At 38.9% G+C, this 18453-nt stretch overlaps 1 protein-coding gene and 1 long non-coding RNA gene across 3 annotated transcripts in view; one reads left to right on the forward strand and one right to left on the reverse strand.

Annotated features, from left to right (window-relative positions):
* The first annotated feature begins 633 nt into the window (after positions 1-633).
* LOC107834411 (uncharacterized) lies at positions 634-16368 on the forward strand. Its single transcript, XR_001660203.1, has 3 exons — positions 634-644; positions 11185-11188; positions 16246-16368. It is a non-coding gene; the product is annotated as an uncharacterized LOC107834411 (long non-coding RNA).
* The window catches only part of LOC103130194 (serine/threonine-protein kinase/endoribonuclease IRE1-like), a 45664-nt gene continuing 38409 nt past the window's right edge, over positions 11199-18453 (reverse strand). Inside the window, exons 4-9 of one of the 2 annotated variants that reach the window (XM_016665734.1) lie at positions 13667-13739; positions 13508-13580; positions 12694-12816; positions 12499-12600; positions 12003-12062; positions 11199-11874 (exon numbers count right to left, since the gene is read on the reverse strand). In XM_016665734.1, the coding sequence (XP_016521220.1) occupies positions 11696-11874; positions 12003-12062; positions 12499-12600; positions 12694-12816; positions 13508-13580; positions 13667-13739 (610 nt within the window). In that variant the 3' untranslated portion in view covers positions 11199-11695. Of the gene's footprint in view, positions 11917-12002; positions 12063-12498; positions 12601-12693; positions 12817-13507; positions 13581-13666; positions 13740-18453 lie in introns of both variants that reach the window. The other variant, XM_007541524.2, reaches the window with a different exon arrangement.

The raw sequence follows: 18453 nt of genomic DNA on the forward strand, positions 1-18453 counted from the left end.
AGCGGTACGAGCCGCATTAACGGTAATGGAAGAAGAATAAATAATAATAATAATAATAATAAAGAGACATTCTATTGGGTGTAGAACAATAGGTGCCTGCCATGCAATGCATGGAGGCAGTGACTGACCTGCTTCGCAGGTCAGTCACTGCTCTCCCTATGCATTGCTGGCAGGCCCCAATAACACAAACCTTTTGACAACCGGTTTAATGATTTCTGACCTTCATATTCATGAAGGAGCTTATAATAGTCCCTGTTGATTAATGATAAAAGGACATGAGCATAAAATAGCTTAACATTCAATCAATCAAGTTTACTGTATAGCACTTTTCATCAACAAGGCAACACTAAAATACAAAGCTATAAAACATACAATTAACAATTGTCAAGTGTCTTTGTTACATATCAGAATGTTTATTAATGTTCAATTTATAATGTTTCAAGAGCAACTCTAAACTGGTGGGTTTTTAGTTTTGATTTAAAAGCACTCAGTCTGTTCCAAATTTGTGGTGCATAGAAGCTGATCGCTGCTTCTCCATGTTTGGTTCTCGGGTTGCAGAGCAGAACCAGAAGAAGACCTGAGAGGTCTGGAAGGTTGATACAACAACAGCAGATCATTAATGTATTGTGGTGCTAAGCCGCTCAGTGATTTATAAACTAACATTATTTCAAAGTCTTTGAGCTACTGGGAGCTTGTTACATGCAATGGTGGCTGCATGTAGGATTCCCCCCCGCCATTTCAGGTTGCTGCTGAGCTCAGGCAGGTTAAGCAGGCCCAGCTGGATTCACTCTGCCTCTTGATTAGCAGAGTATAAGGCTAGCTGGAAGACTGGCTTTAGTGCCTATTGGCCAATTGGGCAGCATGTGTGCTGCAGCTTTGTGGTGCTGTGATAGAGGATTTGTTGTTGGCTAGAACCCCTGGTTTTTGTGGTTATTCTCCCCTTTCTTTTCCTTTAGGTTCTCATCGTCACCTTTAAGTTTTCTTTAGATTATTCTTGAAGAATAAAACTTTAACTTTACCCTCCTGGTATTGCCTCTTCATTTTTTTCCCTGGTTTATTTATTGTTACAGCCCCCCTCCAATACCCCTAAACTTCCTTGGGGATGTAAAAGAGCTAGTGAAGGACTTTAGAACTGGGTTGATGTGCTCTATCTTCCTGGTTTTAGTGAGAACATCAGCAGCAGCGTTCTGGATCAGCTACAGCTGGAGGATTGATTTTTAAAATTTTTTTTAAACCAGACCTGTGAAGACGCTGTTACAGTAATCAATGCGACTAAAGCAGGGGTCGGCAACACGCGACTCTAAACTGATGAGTGTGTGGTGGGCCATGGATAGCAAAGGGGAAAAGAGGAAAATAACTGGGGAGATTTTCTACAGTTCATGGACCGAATCATTTGCATTCATTGCCAATGTGGGAGGATTACCTGAAAGTTTGCTCTGTAGCGAGAAGTTGTCAAATAACAAAAGAGTACCATACTTTCCGGACTATAGAGGGCACCTTACTATAAGCTGCACCTACAAATTTTTGGGAAAAAAAAAACGGAAAAGGAAAAAAAAAAACCCAAACCGGCCAAAAAGCCAAAGAATCAAAACCGGGGAAAAAAAAATAGTGGCTTATAGTCTGAAAAATACGGTAATGTGGAAAGACATTTCCAAGGAAGGCATTACATTAGCTGCCGCATCAAGATTAAAGTTGCATCTTACATGCCCGATGTTCAGAAGCTGTCCAGTGATGTCCGTAAACAGAAGTCAAACACGTAGAACACAATCCTACCATAGGTACATATATTTAGTAACAAAGTGGTTGTTTGTATAAATTGATTAGTGATTTTTGTCAGTATATATGCAGAATGACACTTAGCAATATTATTGTATTTTGTTGCTCAGGTCCGAGGATGGTTGCGTGTCAAAAGAGAAGGATGCTGCTATGTTTTACCATTGCACTGACTTGCTTGGCATTTGCACAGAAATCAAACTTAAACTGTATTTAATTTTATATACTTTACCTTTTCAAAAGGCTACCATTTTATTTTATAACTGCAGGTTGCTTTTTTTTGCACTCCATTTGTTGCCCAGATAAGGGGCACATTATGCACGTTCTGTTTTGATGCTGTTTTTTTTTTTATCACACACTTAACGTGATTATTTACAAAGAGTGATCGTTATGCAAACTGCATTTGGGAGCAGGGAAAAAAATTACCCTTTCCCTGTTGATTTTCATAATAAAAATGACATCAAAAATCTGATTTCTTCATTGCATTTCTTTAATTTTATCAATGCAACAAAACATAAAACATAAGTATTGTAATGGAAGGCAAACTTAAAGCACCATGGTACAACAGAGTAATCACGTGGTGAGTCATTCCTTCCTGGACGCACTGCAGGGAAAATAAACATTTAATCATGAATGATAATTATGTATACACTTAGCCTATTATCATTTTGATAATAGGCTAATATAAACACTTAAAGCCTGTTTTGCCTTCATTATAAGTCTTATATAAGGCTTTAAATTTTTTGCGGCTCCAAACAGATTTGTTTTTTGTTTTTTTGGTCCAATATGACTCTTTCAACATTTTGGGTTGACGACCCTTGGACTAAAGATAAATGCATGAATGAGTTTCTCTAGATTTTGTTGAGACATGAGTCCTTTAATCCTAGAAATGTTCTTCAGGTGATAGAAGGCCAATTTTGTAACTGTTTTATGTGGCTCTGAATGTTCAGGTCAGAGTCCATCACTACACCCAGATTTTGGGCCTGGTCTCTAGTTTTTAGTTGTAATAAGGTTCAAAGGTAATGACTTCGGTTTTGTTTCTGTTCAGCTGGACAAAGTTGTGGCAGATCCACACATTTATCTGTTCTAAGCATCTGTTCAGTGACTGAATAGGTTCAGAGTCACCTGGTGAAATCGTAATGTAGAGATATGCATCATCCACGTAGTTATGGGAGCTAATCTTATTTCCTCTTATAACCTGAGCTAGTGGGAGCATATAGATATTAAATAAGAGGAATCCTGGGATTGAACCTTGGGGTACCCCAATGGGACTTGCTTCCACTCTGATGAGAAGTTACCTGCTGAAACAAAGAAATCCCAGTTCTTTATGCAAGATTCAAACAAACTGAGTACAGGACCGGAGAATCTTACACAATTCTCCAGTTGTTCCAGTAATATGTCATGTTCAACAGTGTCAAAAGCTGCACTGAGGTCCAACAGAACCAGCACTGTGATTCTTCTACTGTCTGCGTTTATATGGATGTCCAGCGTTTCCCCCAGAAAACTTGCAAAGCTCGGTGGTCGGAGAGTCGAGGCGGTCCACCATTTTTTTGTATTTAAAGATGTTAAGTAGACAGGAAATGTAAAAATATTACTGGATAGTTTATGTTACGGGAAATGCTATCTAAACCCACAACTAATCTTAAAAACATAAAATCAAAAAATACAATTAAAATGAATATCAATTTCACTTCTGTTTAATCCAAATTAAGTCAGTGGCTCCAAAAGGCGCCCAGGACTTCAGGGGCCATAAATGATAATATTTCTACACAGATCACAAATACATAATGTAACATTTGAGAACATTATCGCGAATGTCAATGCTGCTGAATTGATTTAATGGTTTCATCATACAAAAATTCTAATTCTAAATGTAAGATTTTAAGGAGCTGGCAAGTTTACTTTGTAAAAGTTCAAAGAACAATATTCATAGTTAGATTGTTTGGTTACCATAGCTACAATCTGATGCTGTGAGTTTAATCTTTGGGTTTGAGCTCTGTTTGTTCAAAAATACAAATGAGTAAACTGGAATTTTAACTTATTGCTTTTTAGGTTGACCAATTAAACTACTCCCCATCTCCCAGATTTCACTAAATTTAACACAAGAAGCTGTTAGAGGTGCTGATGTTTTTAGCAGCAAGTTAAATTTTGTTCAAGGCCTGATGCAGCCTCTGACCGGCCCTGTGGATGAGTTAAATCTGCTTCATTACACACAGAGATGCACAACAAACAGGAGATTTAATTAATGCTGCTAATATGGCTTTAGTAGCTCTTCCATGTCGTGTCTGTTGACACGACATGGAAGAGAAATGGAACTCAACTCTGCTCAGGCGTGGCTGCATGCAAATCTCTGCACGCCCGCGTGCCTTAATTCTGGCTGACTAAATGGACAAAGCATTTGGTATGGTTTGATGCATCGTGTTGCCCTGCGACAGACTGGCGGCCTGTCCAGGGTGACCCCGCCTCTCGCCCGGAACGTTAGCTGGAGATAGGCACCAGCAACCCTCCCGACCCCACTAAGGGACAAGGGTGTAAGAAAATGGATGGATAGATGGATGATGCATCGTGTAACTGGAAAAATAATACTAAAAATAATAATAAAATAATAAAGAACCAGCCTTATATAAGGCCTTATATAAGGCTTATAATGAAGGCAAAACAGGCTTTAAGTGTTTATATTAGCATATTATCAAAATGACTGTGTATACATAATTATCATTCATGATTAAATGTTTATTTTCCCTGCGTGACTACGAGGCGAGCGCAAAAGCTCCTTACCAGGATGAACCTGCATGATGAGGTTAACGCTGGTTCGTTAACCACTAACGCACCGGCCAACCGGGATCACAGACATAAAGTTTACAGGGAAAACAGAGCCCGGTGCGGGGAAGCGTGTTGAGATGTAGATGCCACATATAATTCTTTGTTCACAAAGATAAATCATTCTCACCGCTCCCTCAACGCGCACCTCTGAAGGGGCCACTATAAGTTATTCCTGCGGTTCACATAGTGCTGCGCAACCAGAGCTAACGTGGTGGGTTTAAGCTCTTACCTTGATGTACAGTTTTCCAATGAAACACAATTCCTCACAGGGGGTTGATGTAAATAAATATCCATACAGGTCAGCCTGTGTTCAGTTTGAGTGAAAGGAGGCACACGCCAACATAAACTTAGATATAAAGAATTGACAGCGCGCGAGGCAAGGCGGCGATGCGCCAGCTGTGTGATTGGTCCATGTTCCCGGCATTAAATGCATGAACTTCACAGCAAATTCAAAAGTGTTAGATTTCCAGTGTAAGTGTTGTATGTTAAAAATAGTGCTAATTCAACACTTGTTTAGTCTAATTCAACAACATGAGTGTAAGTGTTAGTTAAATAAAAGCAATACAGTCAAGTGTCAAGTGTTGATTTCTAAAATTAACACCAACACTAACGCAGTCTGGTGCTGATTTAGAAATCAACATAGAACAGTTCATCCCACAGTTGTAACATATTTGTGATATCACTTCAGGGGAAGAGTTACAGAAAGGGTCATGGGTGCAGTAAGGTCCTTGGCCCAGGCCTAGAGGGGGCCCAGATGGGAGGCAAAATATGCTTTCAGGAATCCAATTTTTTTAATCACATCTGACAAGAGCTATAAAAGAAGGGCCCTCTCCTGTTGAAAATGGTATATGATAGTCCAGTAGTTTGTATAGTAGGGTCCCCCTTTGTTGACTCATGGTTGCTAAAAACCTTACCAGACATAGTGGGTGTAAAATATTGAATAAAATGTTGTGCTACATGACTGGCTTTATTTTCACTCTTGCATTTAACTTTATGACACACAAAACTACAAATGAATCGTCCTTATTGTCTCCAGGTTCATTCTAGATAAAGCTTGTCACCGACGTCATCATCAGTCACTTGGAAACAAATGGCAAACTAGCTAAAGCAGTGTTTCTCAACCTGTTTTGGGCCACCGGCCCCCTAGCCTTTATCCAGGTCACTGACCCCCACCAAAGAATTTGTAGGCTACTTTACACTGATTATTATTTTATTATTGCTATCACTATTTTAGATGTTTTGATTTTTATGCTTGTTTCTGTATTTATCATCAAAAATAATTTCCCAGAGAACAAAAAAGCAATGTGAATAGAAATTATTTTCACAGGTGTCTACGAAAAATGCAATAAACATTCAACTTAAAATCAGTAGGCCTAACAGCAGCCAATCAGAGTGGAAAAAATATTCTTATTTTGTGCCATTTTCTAGTTGCTAAATCTTGCACAAAATGACCAGATAAAAGATGAACAACATGCCAGTTTAAACTTTGATCTATTTGCAAAACGACTGAGCTCTGGAACATTAAAACATGGATGGAACTCCAACTACGTCAATCATAGCTCTTCTTCTCTTCAGTGTTTCTGTTTCTGGTGGTGCAGCTCTGTGCTGCCTTCAGGAGAATGGCACATCAGAGTATCATCCATAAAATTTCACCCACATGGCATTTATTGTGCAAACCAGAGCTTTCAGTGGAAAAACAAAAGTTCCACGTCCTTTTAATGCCATACAAATATGAGACAGAAACATGGATTATATCTTTATATAGACCTGTCTATAGATTTATAGTTTAATAGTTTTACTGGACAGAAATTACAAAGAACAAATCTGGTTCTTAATCAAATCCTAATGAGTCAAATTGAAAGTCATACCACTTTATTCCTCTGTATTTACTTTAGTTTCTTAGTTTATTCTTGCATTTTGTTTTTCATTCATTTCCATTTAGTTTCCTTTGATTAATATTGTCCTCTCTTGGTTTATTGCTATGTCCACTTTAGTTTCTTTCCTGTTGCTAGATTTATTTTATCTTTATTGACGCTCACCACCAGTAATCTTCACTCATCACCTGCTGCGTCGCCTAATCGTCATGTTTCACATCATGTGTTGATTTTTCACTGTTCAGCGTCGGATTCTCTGTTTTTATGCCATAATTCACATCTAGTTCGTCGCTCCGTTTTTTGTCCCGCTTCTCTTGTTTCAGAGTGTTGCGCAATGTGCGCGTCGTTTTTTTGGTTTTTTTTACCCCCTACGGTGCAGGGCAGTCGGGAAGCGTATCGATAGGGAAAAGGCAGACTGACATAAACCTTTTAAAACAACGGAAACAATTTCGGTATTCTGATTATTGAAATTTAAAAGTGCTGTGGTACCGTTGTTCCATCACCCCCGTTTCATACTGGGCCACTTACAGCATCGGCGTTAACGCTATAAAATGAAAGTTCTCTATCGTGGTATCACCCATGGAGGGATTTCTTTATTTAAATGGGTTCATTTTTCAGAGGGATACAAAGTGAGGGTATCGTGATTTTAGTAATTACATGTTTATAAGAGCGATTTTCTGTTGTCCTTCCATGGAAGCGGGCAGCTTTCAAACGGAAATAAAACACTTTTTAATACAAGCTGCTGCTTTGACATGATCACAGAACTGCCAAAAAAATATGTACAAAAATCCTCAATAAAACATAAAATATTTGAAAATCAGACACCAGACAAGTGAATCACAGCAACGTCATCAGTCGGTGTAACGCTGAACTGATGCGGTGAAGCTAGCAGGAGCGCGGAGCTGCGCCAAGAAGTTACAAACACTGAAGAGAAGGAGAGCTACCATCGATACAGTTGCAGCATGTTTTAATGCTGCAACTGTAACTTGCTAAAACAATGCAGTTTTAGCAAGTTGCTCAAAGTCTAAACTGGCATTGTTGTGCATTTAAGGTGCAAAGTTTACCTTCGACCAAACATGCCCCACAGGAATCCCAGCGCCCCCCTTTTGTAAAAATTTCCGCCAGAGCCCCCTGCCGTCCTCTGAACGCCCCCTGGAGGGTGGTAGAGCCCACGTTGAGAACCGCTACGCTACTGCGTCACATGTTTGCCTGAGGAGCGGAGGCAGCAGTATGACGTCTTGTCTGGAGCTTATTATAACAAGGTAAGTTCCATGTTAAAATGATCATGTTTTTGACTATTTTTTATGGAGGCATTAATTTTCCGTTTATGCAAGAGTATCATTCATATACATAGTTCGCTAAAAGTACATTTATTTGTTTGGATATCATGGTATGTACGACTGTTTATCTTAACCGAACATTAAAACTGTCAGGAAAATCTGGAGGCCATTTGAGTTAATATTATTTAGCTGCGGGGTCGTTTTCTTTAAGTTTTTGGCTGTAGACTGCAAAATGGGGGCGTGGCTGTGCTGAACCGTTGACTTGATCTGAGCCACAGGTGTCAAACTCCAGTCCTGGAGGACCACTGCCCTGCAACATTTAGATGTGCCGCTGCACCTGAATAAAATTCGGTGATTAGCAGGACTCTGGAGAACGTATCTACACAATGAGGAGGCAATTGAGCCATTTGACTCTGGTGTTTTGTACCTGTGGCATATATAAAAACTGCCAAAATGATTTTTAGTATTAGTATGCCATGTTGGTGACTGAAGCCTGTTATGATGACTTCAACACATTTCTTCAGACAGGTTGGCACGACTTTTAATGCTGTCCAAAATATTTTCTATAAGCTGACTAATTTCTTTAGTAATTATTTCTGACTTTTTAATGCTTTATCTTGTAAACAGGGTGGGCAGAGTAATTTGAATGAATATGATGGTGACACACACAGGTGGGTCTAATTAGTTTTGCTCACACTTCTTTTTAAAATATTTATCTATTATCCTAATGTTTCTACTATATTTCCTGTTTTTTTCTTCCAGGCTGGAAGTCTTCCTCCTTCATGTTGGTGAAGACAAGAGCAGCACCGAAGACACTTCAACAACAGTGATCACAAGACCATCCATTTCAATTAACTTTCAAAGCACACTTCACCTTCAGTGCAAAGTACCATGAATGTATGAACTTTGTTGTATACTGTCAGTGCTGTTTGACGTTTTGAAATAAATGTAGACTATATACTGCAACTGGTGCTGGTGTTTTTGTAGGGTCAAGTGGCATCTAATGTCTTTTAAAATGAATTTGGGGATTATTGATGGCCAGTATGTTCTGGAAAAAAGGCTTTAATTGCTCTAGTGGCTTTTATTTGGTAGTAAATTGACAAAAAAAAGTAGGTAATGAGAGAAGGGGAAGAAAGGGAAGTGAACCCACAACAGCCGCATTGAAAACTAGATCCTCCATATGTGGGTTGTGCTTAACCCCTGCACCACCACAGCACACTCTGCCAGCAGTATTTTAAAACTCAGATTTCTATGTTGATATATACTTCACACTGTTCTGTATTAGATTAACACGTTCATCGTGTTAACTTTTGACTAAATACACTAGTGTTGGGTAAGTCAACACTGATGTGTGTTTAATTTCAACTACTGTGAGTGTTGATTCAACTGTATCACAAATTACACGTTCAAAATTACACCATCCAGAGTGGACCAATATAGACACTTTCAAAGTGCTAAATTCAACTCTGTAGTAGTTGACTGACCACTTACAAATTTGCTGTGTTTTAAGAATAAATCTGCTCCACCAGTGAAACGCTCAGAGCAACAGAGACACTTGCAATCTGGCTTAAAAAATAAAAATATATATTTTCCCAAAAACAAAAACAAGCAATGCTTAGCCTGGTGAAGGGGGTTTTGTGGGGGAGCTAGTAAAACATGTCTTGTAATACACTGTGGGAAACTGTGATGTCATTGAACACTTTGACTAGACCAGTCTCAATCCTGTGGTGAGCACGGAAACCAGACTGAAAGACGTCAAAGTGATTGGTAATTGTTAACAAACTTTTTAACTATTAAAACAATTTTTTCAATAATTTTGCTGATGAATGGAAGGTTGGAGATCAGCCTGTAATTCTGCAATAGTGATTTATCCAGATCATTCTTTTTTATCAGTGGTTTGATAACTGCTGTTTTTAAACCCTGGGGGAAAACACCTGGGGCCTCATGCATAAAGCTGTGTGAGCACAAAAAATGTGCGGCACCATATTTTTACGCACAAGCCGGAATGTATAAAAATTAACTTTGCGTCTAAGTTTGAGTAAATATACGCATACTTTTTCACTAGCGTGAAAATGTGCAGCAGCCACGCAAACTTTTTCTGTGGTCAATATAAAACTACAAAGCGTCAAAACTCACCTAAATACACTGAAATTTGACGACATTCAGTTATTTAAACCAAGCAGCATCAAAACCCGATGTTTTTTTCATGATTTTAATATTTTATTGTTTAAATGTAAACGATGAAATTGAATCGCATATATCCTCAGACAATAACATAACACACACACACAAAATAAAGAAAATAAAAATAAAAAGATGCAAAAACCTCACTCTAATGTAAATAGCACTCTTCCTCAGTTTTTGTCTCTCATAAAGATCTAACACACTGGTCTGTGCATCGGAGTGCATGAAATGAATCTTTGGGGTAATTTCATTCTCACTAAAAAAAAGGAAACAGGGTTGGATCAGCAGATTAACTTCAAACAGGTTTGATTATTTTAAGGTGATCAAGGTGTGTATACAATCACACATACATAAGTAGCTGCACCAAGGGGCACACCTGTGCGCTGCGCCACAATTTCGTGGCACAACGTAATTGTGGCACAGTGCTTTGGCTCTGGTGGAGAACATCCCAAATCGAAGGATTCAGAGGGAGCGATTGATCAGAGATCATATTGGTCTGCTGGGAAATGTTGATGGTTTATTAGCGTTTAGATTGCCTGGACTGATCATCCTGGAGCTCCGAGCAGAACTTAAAGAAGGAGCCATGTGGTACCGGTACCGGTCCAGCTGCAGCCATCCTTCAGTGGAGCCACTGGCTTTGTGAGAATGTACCTTTATGGACAGAAAGCATCTCTATTCTGTAAATGTACAACTTCTGCAGATGATTCTACTATTTAGCATAAACATCCACATTCCCATTCAAAGGGCTCTCTGACAAGCTGTCATTCTTTAAATCCCTGCTGGATGTGCTACTGTTCAAACAGGCATTTGCACGATCTCTTTATTTATTTTTTTTTTTATTTGGATTTTTTTTTTCTTTAAAATGTATTATTTTTGTTTTTGTGAGGTGACCTTGTGCCCTGAAAGCACATTTTACATAAAATATAGAATTATTATTATAAATACTTATGCTGCTACAAGCAAGGACATTGCCATGGTTATTGCTTCATGTGATGGCAGACTTCCGGGTATTTATATGAATTTACATATGTATTTAAGGGTGGCGACAGTGCGGGAGAGCAGCTGCGCTCTACTTCCCTCAAATTAGGATTTATAAAGGAAAGGTGCACAGCCACATATGTGCGCACGGCTTTAAGCATCCGATTTTTTTTTTTTTTGTGCACAGCACTTTTCTAAATTTTTGAGTCACATCAGATGGAATAACAGACAACTTTCTTAAGTTGTGGGTATTTTATCAAGACATCATTAAGTGAAGTTTAATTTATTTATAATTTATCCTAACTTTTTATAGTTAAGTAGTTGAAACTGAGTCATTATTTATGTTTTGTTATGTTTGTACATAGCATTGGTACTAGATTTAGATTTATGTGCAGATTAATCCTGTAATTTTGTTAATTTTCTCTTCAAAGAAGTTAGAAAATGTATTGCAGGCCGTGTTTGATTGGAGTTCAGGTGGTACAATCACAGGAGGGTTTGTGAGCCTGTCAGCTGTTGCAAATGAAGCTTGAGCATCGTTAATGTTGTTGTTTATGATTTCCACAAAGAATTTTTCCCTTGCATGTTTTAGTGTAGAGTGATAGCTTTGCAGTCTTTCTTTATAGATTTCATAACAAACATGAAGTTGAGTTTTATGCCATTAACGTTCGGCCCTACAACGAAGTTTTCTTGCAGATCCAACTATTTGGATCTGCAAGAATCCTTCATGGAGACTTGTTCCTACCAGACACAATCTTCATTTTAATGGGAGCAATGGAAATGTTCTTACATTAATTGGGTTTGTGTTCTGGCTTGCTCCGTCACAAACTGGTAGCTCCATTTTAACGTAGAGTGAGCTTCTGTCTGGTCTTTAGCAGAGGAGAAGGTGAGAAAGCGCAGCGTCTCCATGGCAAGCGAGAGGTGAGGGGCATGTCTCAGTGACTCTTCATAGTAGAGGTATACCCCTACAACAGGTGAACCGTAGTTTTGAGTCCACAGGACATCGCCTGAAAAGCAAGATAAACACTTCAAATCCCTGCTAGACGGCTGAGACAAGAGTAAGGAAATGTATAATCCACACAGATCCTCCTACCTGATTCCCGGTCAACGGTCACCACAAGACCATCACCACTAGACACCAGATGAGCCATTTCTGGAGGAAGATTACTTAAAGTTAGTTCTAGGACTGGCAGTATAACATTGTGTACTGCTCTCTTCATTAGCAGAGGAGAAGGTGAGAAAGCGCAGCGTCTCCATGGCAAGCGAGAGGTGAAGGGCACCCTAGCAGAAAGTGCCTTAAAAAAAACAACTGCAACCAAATATCTTGTGAAGTCAACAAAGTCAGGAATTCCACAGACCAGGCCTTTATGCAAAAGCACCAAGAAACGTATTGTTTAAATATATCCTTTGTGATGGTCTAAAACATAAAATCCCAAGAAAATACACTAAGTTTCATGATAATGAAATGATAAAGTTTAAAAAAGTTCAACAGATATAAATACTTTTTGCAGATAAGACAGTGCTTAAGTCTTTGAGGTTGTTGAACAAACTATTTGTTTAACTTTGTGAATCTGTGCTCAGAGACGTACTGTAGTTTTGCTTCTCATCATAAGGATGAGCAGAGTAATCGTTGTACGTAGCATTCCATCGAAGCTCTTGTATCTTAGTATCAAACATGGTAACCATATACTCTGGAAACAAAGGGAAACACTCATTAATTTCAGACTAATTGAGTCAGGCTCACATGAGCCTGGCTCCTGAAGTGCTGTGTGTGTGCGACAGACCGGTGCGTCCAATGTAGAGCAAAGGAGTGTTGGGACAGATGGACTCAGAGGAGGAGGTGGTTAAACTTGTTTGCTTTTCGCCCGTTTCAGGATCCACTACAAACCACACGTCATGTTTTTTTCCTGTGTAAACGCACGCACGCACGCACGCACGCACGCACACACACACACACACACACACACACACCAAGAAGGAAGGTTATCTACAAACAGCAGACAGGTGAGTTATGCGTTTATAAAGCACTATACTGTAAAAGTAAAACTGTATAGTTTGCTTCCTAAGAGCCAGACTTTTCTCTAACTGTATCACACACACTCTCTCTGTGTCACTCTCTCATTAAGAGACAGTTTTAGCTCTACCTGGTTCAAATTCAATAAAGGAATACTGTTATTACATTTACGCAATAACATGTTTATTTTCTTATTTTAAAAAAGTATTATATATTCTAATATTGCAGGAAAATGGCTAAATAGGTTGAATGAAAAATCTGTTGAATATACCAATTTTATTTATCCAATTAATCATCAGAATAATCAATAGAATAATCGATTAATAACATAATCGTTACTTGTCGCCCTAGCAGAAAGTGAGCAAAAAAGCAGCCAAAGTCCAGACAAAAAGTATTAACAAAAACTTAAGAACGTTTAAAGAACTGTGGTGATCAAGATCACCTAACAAGTTCAATCTCCATGGGAGAAATATAAAATGAAATGAGGAATGACCCTAGACTTTTGAAAAAGTATTTGTCTTCTTTTAGGACAATTTACAATCAAAGAAAGATCAGAAATTGATAAGACATGTATAAGATCAGACCTGTGTAGAGCATGCCATCAGAGCTTCTGCAGGGGGAGGATTGAACCAGCTCTGGGATGGTAAAAGGCAGTTTCTATGGAAACGGGAAACCATCATGCTTGTTTTGACAAAACATAAAAAAATACAAAAGAAAATGTGATACAATATAAACTATCTTACCATCAAGCCCTCCTTATGTTTTCCACCAAGAACGTACAAACTGCCATCATTAGGATCTGGGAGAAAACCAGGCCTACATTTTAGAAACAGAAACAAAACAGTTAAACCTGTCAAAAATCTTTATAATTTCTAACATTATTGCTTTGTTAATAATTACAGTGAATGATAGTCAATTACAAATCACCAAAAAGTTCCCAGACAAATATGGCATTTAAACAAAAGATCAGCCAAACATAATGTAAGGAATACAGGGTTTCCCCCAGTGTGTTGTAAGCCTGGCGGCCAGCCATGCTTTGCTAGGTCTCCCGCCAGGCTAGGCGTTGCTTGTTTTTATTTTTAGAAAAATTACTAATTGAAGAAAAAAAAATCTCAATTTTTATTTTTTTTTCATTTGATAAATCTTTAAGCCAGACTGCAAGCATCTCTGTTCTGAGCGTTTCACTCGCGGAGCAGATTTATTTCTAAAAGGTTAGAAATAAGTTTATGCATTTAAAGCTGGAGAGTGGACCAATCACACAGCTGGCTTTATTAAGTTAACCTCAGCGCGGATCCTGCGAGCAGGGAAGGGGCTTTGTGGCAGCGGGCTCCCGGCCCAGGAGGGACCCGGATGGAAGGGAGAATTTGACCTTCGGGGATCAAACCTTTATCACATCTGATGAGAGCTGGCGAAAAGCTCTCTCCTGTTGAGTTCGGTGTATGGAAAATTATGTAATAAATAGCCCCAGTGGGCTGTCATTGTAGGTTGTCATTGTTGACTCATGGTTGCTAAAAACTTTACAAGACTAACTGATTTTAGTGACATAGTGGGTGTAAAATATTGAATAAAATGTTGTGCTACATGACTAGCTTTATTTTTATTCTTACATTTAACTTTATGACACTCAAAATTACAAGAGGATCGCCAATGTTGTCTCCAAGTGTATTCTGGGTAAAACTTGTCACCAGGCATCCACCAACATCATCTGTCTCTTGGCAACAGATGGCAACTAGCTACAGCAATTTTACGGACGAAGTTAATATGAGTGGAGCTTCATGGAGCGGCAAAGTGAAAATGATGGAAAAAAGAGAGTAAGCAAAACCCAAAAACTGCACGCATATTTTGTCTTGGAGGTGAACCGGACTTTTTTATTGGCAGCGATTCAGACCCGTCAAAACTACCAGCCCAGCCAGAACAGTCAGGGAGCCGTGCTAGTTACAGGGAGCAACTATGATATTATTCACAATGTGTGAGTTAACTCTAGACTGATTGTAAATTGTAGTAGCCCAGCCGCCAGCTTACATCCCCTTTTTTCTGTCACGGTGGTACAGCGGTGATGTCAGGGACTCAAGGCTGAGTTACAGTCGCAATTTTGTCATATCTGGTTGACAGTTCGAGTTGAGTGCGTGCGAGCCAAGACAGCGGTATTGCTGGGTTTCAGTCACGTGACCCGGATGGCGTTTCTCCAGTTCAAAACAAAGCAAAGTTGATCACAAGTATGCTAATGCCCTAAATAGGAAGGAACAGCCGAGATATCTCGAAAACATAAGCGTATATTTAGGATATGATCTGTATTATCTCAGTAAAAAAAATACTTCTACTTCTCTTATAATCTTGAGGATTTACCTGGTGTCAAGGCGATCCACCTAACTAACTACCTGGAGCTGCAGACCTCATATTATGCATGAGACAGAAGAAAGCTTTCAAAAGCCTGGAGAATACAATCATCTAGTTTCAAGTTGGGTCAAGAATTTACAAAGCAAATTCAAAAGTGTTAGATGTCCAGTGTAAGTGTTGTAGATTAAAAATACAGTGTTGTTAAACACTTGTTTAGTCTAATTCAAAAACATGAGTGTTAGTTTCCCTAAAGCAGGGGTGCCAAAACTTTTTGAGAGCAAGATCTACTTTTTCTCTCACCAGCCGCTTGAAATCTACCTCATGACACAAAGACATAAAAATTGCTAATTAAACTCTATTGACTTATTTTATCTGCGAATATGCATCAGTTATAGCAGAAATAATAAAGTGACAGAAAACCTAACGCAGTTTCTTCCTCAGTGAGATTCTGACACTGGGAGCAGGTTACTGGTTTCTCAGTCAGAAGCTGGTTGCAAACCTGACCCTAGCAGGTGTCAGTCAGTTATGGCAGATCTGAACTTTGGTTTGATTACCTCAATATGAGAAACTAACCCAAGGGTAAAGGCAAATCTTCGGAAGTCGGGATATAATTAATTTAATTTCACATAATTATCGCTGTAGAATTAGTTAAAACTTAATGAAATATATTTGTCCTATTTGATGTATACTCACATATGAACGAGGTAATTAGTCCAAGTTTGTCGTTTATTGAATGTTCAAAAACTGCAGCGGGTGTGAAGAGCCACAGCAAAGATAAACAAAGGTAAAACAGCCCGAACAGGTGATCAACTCTAAACCACTCCTACCTTTTTACTTTCTGTCTCTTTGTCGTTTAAGCATACCCGTTGCCGTGGTAAACGCCTGCGCCCGCAAGCCGAGCAGAGATTACATTAAAAACACAACATTCAGTCCGTTACGATATCACGTTTCCAGGCTTGATATTTATTCCTCGATTATTAATAAGCACAGCGGTGGTTGAGTAGCTAATTTAAACTCCTACTCTGCTCGTCAGTCGGTCTTTGAGTCGCCTTTTTTTTCTTTTTTTGTTAATGGGACCGAAACGCACTGAATTGCGCAACACCTTGTTCAAACAATAATTACTGAGATTATTAATTTTAACACGTCTCGTTGATTTTTTTTTAATAATTATTCATTTTTAATGAAGCTACAAACATTTAGGATCTTTGTGAATATTTTTGATAAGCCCGTCAGAAGAGTAAGTGCTGCTCCTGGTGGCGTTCAGAATATCATCTGCCGAGATCGACTCAAAACCTTCGATCGACGATTTGGTCACCCCTGCCCTAAAGAGTTTGTTATTCCAAAGAGTTAGATAAAAGCAATACTGTCCAGTGTCGATTTCTAAATTAACACCAACACTAACTCAGTCAGGTGTTGATTCAGAAATCCACATTGATCAGTCAGGTGTTGATTTAGAAATCAACATAGAACAGTACATCCCAGTTAGTGACATATTTGTGACATCACTTCAGGGAAGGAGTTACAGGAAGTGGAGGAGGAGTGCAGCAGGCCCCTGGGTCCCATCTGGGCAGATGGAAAGCAAAATATACATTCAGGGATCCAATATTTCTAATCACATCTAACAAGAGCTTTAAAAGGAGAACTCTCCTGTGTTGAAAATTGTATATGATACCCCAGTAGCTTATATAGTAGGGTGCCCCATTGTTGAATCATGGTTGCTAAAAACCTTACCAGACTGACTGATTTTAGTGACATAGTGGGCATAAAATGTTGAATAAAAGTTGTGCTACATTACTGGCTTTATTTTCACTCTTACATTTAACTTTATGACACACAAAACTACAATTGAATCGTCCTTATTGTCTCCAGGTGCATTCTGGGTAAAGCTTGTCACCAACGTCATCATCAGTCACTTGGAAACAAATGGCAAACTAGCTAGAGCATTTCTACGGACATTAACATGTTTTGAATTTGTATCGTTTCATCATTAGTGACCAGTAGCCTGATGTTTCTGTTGTTTTCTTGGTTTGTTGTACTTCATGTCAGATGGATTTCAGAATGACATAGTCGCATAGTATGGTGATGAAACTTGTTAGCTCCGCTGTTGCAGGCATGTCCATGTTGTAAAGTTAAATTGTCATGGGCTTTATTATTTGGGCCCGGTCATTAGCCCCGCCCGACGCCGACTTGTTCCGCAACTGCGTCACATGTTTGCCTGAGGAACGGGGGCAGCAGTATGGCATCTTGTCTGTAGCTTATTATAACAAGGTAAGTTCCATGTTATAATGATCATGTTTTTGACTATTTTTTATGGAGGCATTAATTTTCTGTTTACGCAAGAGTATCAATTCATATACATACTTCACTTAACGTACGTTTATTTGTTTGGATATCACGGTATATACGACTGTTTATCTTAACCGAACATTAAAACTGTCAGGAAAATCTGGAGGCCATTTGAGTTAATATTATTTAGCTGCAGGGGTCATTTTCTTTAAGTTTTTGGCTGTAGACTGCAACACGGGGGAGTGGCTATGCTGAACCGTTGACTTGATCTATGACACAGGTGTCAAACACCAGTTCTGGAGGACCACTGTCCTGCAACATTTAGATGTGCAGCTGCTGCACCACACCTGAATAGAATAATTAGATGACTAGCAGGACTCTGGAGAACGTATCTACACAATGAGGAGGCAATTGAGCCATTTGACTCTGGTGTTTTGTACTGGTGGCATATATAAAAACTGCCAAAATGTTTTTTTTTAAATTATTATTAGTATGTCATATTGGTGACTGATGTCCATGCTGTTTGATGTTTTGAAATAAAAGTAGATTATATACTGCAACTGGTGCTGGTGTTTCTGTACATTCAAGTGGCATCTAATGTCTTTTAAAATGAATTTGGGGATTATTGATGGCCAGTAGTTTCTGGGGAAAAAAAGGTTTTAATTGCTCTAGTGGTTTTTATTTGGTAGTAAATTGACAAAAAAAAAAGTGGATAATGAGAGAAGGGGGGGACCGGGAAGCAAACCCAGGACAGCCACTTTGGAAACTAGATCCTCCATATGTGGGTTGTGCTTAACCTCTGCACCACCACAGCACACTCTGCCAGTAGTATTTTAAAACTCAAATTTAGGGCTGAAACGATTCCTCGAATGATTCGAGTACCTCGATTACTAAAATTCCTCGAGGA

Source organism: Poecilia formosa, unplaced genomic scaffold, assembly GCF_000485575.1.
Source record: "Poecilia formosa unplaced genomic scaffold, Poecilia_formosa-5.1.2 Scaffold614, whole genome shotgun sequence".
NCBI lineage: Eukaryota > Metazoa > Chordata > Actinopteri > Cyprinodontiformes > Poeciliidae > Poecilia > Poecilia formosa.